This window comes from Corvus brachyrhynchos, unplaced genomic scaffold (genome assembly GCF_000691975.1).
Source record: "Corvus brachyrhynchos isolate BGI_N302 unplaced genomic scaffold, ASM69197v1 scaffold19, whole genome shotgun sequence".
In the NCBI taxonomy this organism is placed as follows: domain Eukaryota; kingdom Metazoa; phylum Chordata; class Aves; order Passeriformes; family Corvidae; genus Corvus; species Corvus brachyrhynchos.
In genome coordinates this window covers 1,820,645-1,825,906 of record NW_008246061.1, presented here as the reverse complement: position 1 = coordinate 1,825,906, position 5,262 = coordinate 1,820,645, and the positions used below count along the sequence as shown (strand labels likewise).

General features: G+C 64.7%; 2 protein-coding genes across 2 annotated transcripts in view; one reads left to right on the top strand and one right to left on the bottom strand.

The window, feature by feature from the left end:
• The window catches only part of WSB2 (WD repeat and SOCS box containing 2), a gene marked incomplete at its 5' end in the record, with an annotated part of 25,410 nt that overhangs the window by 11,290 nt on the left and 8,858 nt on the right, over positions 1-5,262 (top strand). The window lies entirely within an intron of this gene.
• The window catches only part of LOC103623799 (rasGAP-activating-like protein 1), a 6,644-nt gene continuing 1,648 nt past the window's right edge, over positions 267-5,262 (bottom strand). Inside the window, 12 exon segments of the mRNA XM_017746473.1 lie at positions 267-608; positions 1,380-1,555; positions 1,697-1,841; positions 2,638-2,775; positions 2,876-3,068; positions 3,214-3,326; positions 3,413-3,477; positions 3,684-3,837; positions 3,909-4,032; positions 4,132-4,220; positions 4,411-4,548; positions 4,660-4,741. Coding sequence (XP_017601962.1) covers positions 267-608; positions 1,380-1,555; positions 1,697-1,841; positions 2,638-2,775; positions 2,876-3,068; positions 3,214-3,326; positions 3,413-3,477; positions 3,684-3,837; positions 3,909-4,032; positions 4,132-4,220; positions 4,411-4,548; positions 4,660-4,741 — 1,759 coding nt within the window.

Genomic DNA, 5,262 nt, shown 5'->3' with positions numbered 1-5,262 from the left:
CCACTGCCAGGGCGGGGGAGGGAGGAGGGAGGGGTGGGCACCGGGGCTGGGGGACAGGAGTGATAGTTTGATGACAAAGCTGCCCAGTGGGAAGTGAAGGGGAGGTGGTGCTGCAGGAGCCAGGGTACCCCAATGACCCCAGTACAGGACCCCAGTAATCCCAGTACAGCCAGAAACCACTACTGATCCCAGCACAGCCAGGGCTGGCACCCCAGTGACCCCAGTGCAGCCAGGGTAGGACACCCCAACTTCCCCAGTATACCCAGTTACCCCCTTGGCCTCAGTACTCCCAGTGCTCCCAGTACAGCGGGTGCCTGGGTACAGCTGGATTTGGGACCATTCCCATTGTCCCATGGGGGTGCCTGTGCCTGGGTGCTGGGGAGGGGGCCTGGGGTTCTGGGGGGTTCTTGGGAGGCTCCTGGGGGGTTCCTGGGGTTTTTGGGGTGCTGGGGCAGAGTGGGGTGACCCACCTTGCACTGGAGGTAGGTGGTGTGGAGCTGCCCGGTGTCACCCTGTGCCACCACCTGCAGGACGTGCGGGTGCTGGAAGGTGCCCTCGTCCACCTGCTCCACGGCCCGGATCTGCTCCACCGGGATGGAGCTGAGCACCTGGGGACCCCCAAACACCCCAAAACATGAGCCCACGTCCATATTCCCCACTCACTCCGCTGAGATGGAGCCAAGCACATGGGAATGAACCCCCCAAACACCCTGACACACGAGCCCACCTCCATGTCCCCCACCTGCTCCATCGGGACGGAGCTGAGGACCTGGGGATCCCAAAACACCCCAAAATATGTGCACCCATATCCGTGTCCCCCATTCAATCCACCAGGATGGGCCGGTGCACCTGGGGACCCCTAAACACCCCAAAACGTGACCCATGTCCATATTCCTCACTCACACCACTGGGATGGAGCAGCGCACCTGGATACCCCAAAACACCCCAAAATATGGGCCTGTGTCCATATCCATTACCAGTATCCATGGAACACCTGGGGAGCCCCAAACACCCCAAAACATCTGCACCCACATCCATATCCCCTGCCTTTTCCACTGGGATGGAACAGCACACCTGGATACCCCAAAACACCCCAAAAGATGTGCCCATGTCCATATCCATTACCCACATCCATGGAACACCTGGATACCCCAAAACACCCCAAAAGATGTGCCCATGTCCATATCCATTACCCACATCCATGGAACACCTGGGGAACTCCAAAACGCCCTGAAAGATGTGCCCATGTCCATATCCCCCCACTCCCCCCACTGGGATGGAGCAACTCATCTGGATACCCCAAAACACCCCAAAACTTGTGCCCACATCTTTCCCCCCCACCCCTTGGCACAGGGTTGGGGGTCCCGGGCAGCACCCACCTGCCCCTGGGGGGCCCTGGCACAGGCCAGGGCCTGGGTGCTGAGCCTGAAGTGCCTCTTCTTGAAGGCGAAGCGGGGCAGCAGTGCCACCCCCCGCTCCGGGCAGGTGTGCAGGGGACCCTCCTTGATGGTGGCCGGGGGCTGGCAGTGTCCCTGTGGCATCGGCACCTCGCCCACTGCGGCCGTGGCAGGGAGGCAGCGGTGTCACCCCAAGTGCCACCACCTCCCACAGCCCAAGGATGCTCCTGGCAGCACCGGGGTGATGCCACTGACCCGGCAGCAGCAATGTCCCCTCCCTGCCCGCTGTGCCCGCTCACCCTCGGGGCTCTCCACGGTGACCAGGGCATCCAGGAAGGCCCGGACACGGGTGACACTGGGCAGGAGGATGGCATTCAGCGGGGCCATCCACGGCTCCTTGCCCTGCCCCAGCTGCAGCCCAAGGTTCCCGATGCTCTGCAGCGCCTGTCCCATGCAGGGAAGGGGTCACGCTGCTGTGTCCCCTCTGGTGTGACCCCCTGGACCCCCCCAGCTGCTCGTCTGGACCCCGAGGGCTCAGGGATGGGGGTGACAAAAGGAAAACGGAGCAGCTGGAAGGGTGCCCTGGTGCTGTGCCCAGCTTGTGGTGGCACGGCCTGGGGACGGGCAGGGCTGGCTACAAGCGGCCCAGGAAGGAGCCAGCCTGTGGTGTGTGGCATGGGGGTAGGAATGGCTCTGACGTCCTTGGGGTCACCATCATTCTCTGGGGTCCTCAGCCCTCCTGCCTTGGATCCCATCCCTCCCCAGGGCATCCTCGCCTTTCTGGGGTCCCCATCCCTTTCCGGCCTCCCCATTCCTTGTGGGTTCCCATCTCTCCACAGGGTCTGCGCCCCTCCCCAAAGTCTCTGGCCTTTCTGAGGTTTCTCTCTGAAGTCCCAAATCCTCTCTAGGCTCCCTATCCCTCCCCACACCCCTTGTCTCTCCCAGTGGTCCCCATCCCTCCCTGGTGTCCCCATTCCTCTCCAGGTCCCCCACTCTGCCCAAGGGTCCCCATCCCTCCCTGGGCTCCTCAACCACCTCCAAGGATTTCTATTCCTCCCTGGGTTTCCCACCCCTCCTCTGTGTCCCCATCCGCCCCCAAGGTCCCCATCCCTCCCTGCTGTCCCCATCCCACCCCAAGGTCCCCATCCCTCCCTGCTGTCCCCATCCCTCAGGGTCCCCATCACTCCCTGCTGTCCCCAGGGTCCCCACCACTCCCTGCTGTCCCCATCCTGTCCCACACCTTGGCGAGCAGCAGGAGCGTGCGGCCGACGCGGGGCTCCGCGTGCTGCTCCCGGAGCCTGAAGGGCTTCGGGGTGAGGACAGCGGGGGCGAAGAAGCGAAGGAAGAGAAACCCACTGATGGAGAAGTACCGGACCTCCTGCATGGGGACAGGGACAGGGATGGGGACAGGGACAGCTCAGAGTTTAGGGCAGTGGTCTTGGGGTTGTGCAGATCCCCAGCCTCACCGTGGGCCCCACCTCGTGCTGCGCCAAGGGGAACCGCTCCTCCACCCGCCTGCGGAGCTGCTTGAAGGCCACCCTCATGGGGAGGGGACACTTGTCCACTGAGCCCACGATGGCATCGACGATGTCCGCCAGGTAGCCCTTCAGCAGCTCCAGGCTGCTGTCCCGCACCTGCGCCTCTGACAGGGACCCCTTGAAGGAGATCCTCCTGCAGGGACACTGCCAGGTCAGGACGAATGGGGGCCCTGAGTTGGCCAAAAGTGACTCATGCAGCAATGAGGGACCCTTCCTGCAGGAGACAGGGGGACATGCCAGCTACCATGTGCCCCTCCCAGACATCCGCCTGTGCCCACCTGCCCCAGCTCAGCTCCATCTTGCCAGGGTCCAGCTCCACATACTTCTTCTCCTCAAAGATGCGGTTCACCACCGGCTTCAGGACCTCGTGCAGGTAGGGCAGCCCCACCACCTGCAAGGGGTGGGAAGGCACTGCCCTGGTCCCCAGATCATGGAGGGGACATGGGACATCATGGAGGTGTCCCTTCCTGTGCTCACCTTCATGAACTGCTCCATGGATTTGGAGGCCAGCGAGTTGGAGCGGAGGAGGGTGTTGGGATCGGCTGGAAGAGCACAGAGGCTGTGGCAAGGCAAGCACAGGGTGACGTGCCAGCTGTCCATGGTGTGCTCAACCCCAGGCACTGCTGGCACCTTTCCTGCCTCCCCCTTGGTGGCCTCATTCTTTCTCTATGGGGGTCTGGAGGGACCCTGCCGTGGCGTTTCTTGGGGTGGTCCTGGCACTTACTGGTGGGGTGGCCCTGGCACTTACTGGTCCTGGCCAGCTCGTGGGTGGTGAGATAGTCCAGGAGGGGCACAGTCAGCCCCTGCCCCAAGAAGATCTTCACCAGCTTGGTAGCCACGTCCTGCCGGCTCTCCCCTGAGGTCACCTCCTCCAGAACAGCCAGGGCTGTGCCCTCCGGGGGCTGTGGGGAGGGCGGGGTGGGCACAGCGAGGCCTCCACACTGGGGTGGTTCCTCCCAGCCCCAGCACCCACCTGGCCCGGGCAGAGGATGGGCTCAGTGAGGAGCTGGATGAGGGGCTGGTAGTGGTGGGGGGGGGGGGGGGGGCCCGTGCCCCCCCCCAGCCTCACTGCCAGCCTCAGGGCACCCAGCTGTCCCCTGCAATGACACCGGGGGCTCACATGGGTCCTGTGCCCTCTGTGGGGCCACCTTGTTCTGCCCTGGTCACAACCACCCGTCCCCACTGCCTGCACTCACCCGTGGTCCTTGGTGGTGCTGGGGAAGGGCGGGAGCTGGAACCAGCCCCTGGTGGGGCCTGGGCAGAGGGTGTCCAAGGGGAACTCGACCTGGGGACAGAGGCAGGGTCTGGGTGGGGTTGCCAGACCATTGGGGGACAGCCCAGGACACGCAGGGTCTGCATGTGGCACTGCCCCCATCCCAGTGGGTCCTGACCTGGGGTCACCCAGACCCCACACACGGAGGTGCAGAGGTGCCCCCGGGACCCTGCCCCATTCCAGTGTGCCCTGAGGTCCTCACCCTTCCCAAGAAGTCGTTCTTGCCCACAATGTCCCAGTCCCAAACCTCCACGCTCAGCACAGCCTCTCCCAGCTCCTGCTCCGGCAGCTCCAACTCCAGCACCTCATCCCAGTGTGGGAAGCGGGTTTTCTTAATCACCTGCTGGGCACAGGGACTGGTGGCCCAGGGGACGAGGCACCTGAGGGTGCCTGAGCCTCCACGGGGTGCCCCAGCCCCGGGTCCCACACCCAGCACCCAGCACTGACTCACGGCTGTCTCCAACGTGTGCCCTCAGCACGACACCCGGGCAAAGGGGTCCGAGGTGCCCGAGGGGTCCCGGGGAGCCAGGTCCCTGTGGGGACATGGGGGTCAGTGGGGGCACGGTAGGTTTGTCCTCACCATCAGGGTCCCGGCACCCCCATGTCCCCCCTTTGTCCCAGCTCTCCTGGGCATGGGGGGCAGCCAGCGGGTGCCAGGGGATGCTGGGGGGATTGTGCCCCCATTTCCAGAGGAGGCCTTCCTCCTCCCGAGGGGTCCCGGGGAGCCAGGTCCCTGTGGGGACATGGGGGTCAGTGGGGGCACGGTAGGTTTGTCCTCACCATCAGGGTCCCGGCACCCCCATGTCCCCCCTTTGTCCCAGCTCTCCTGGGCATGGGGGGCAGCCAGCGGGTGCCAGGGGATGCTGGGGGGATTGTGCCCCCATTTCCAGAGGAGGCCTTCCTCCTCCAGCCCCTCGTGGGGGGGGCTGCTGTCCCTCCTGGCTGTCCCCATGGCCACCCTGTCCCCATGGCCATCCTGTTGCCTTGGTAGCCGCTTTGGTTGCCATGGCAGCGGGATGCTGCCTCTGGTGCCCGCTCCATTCGTTCGCCGCGC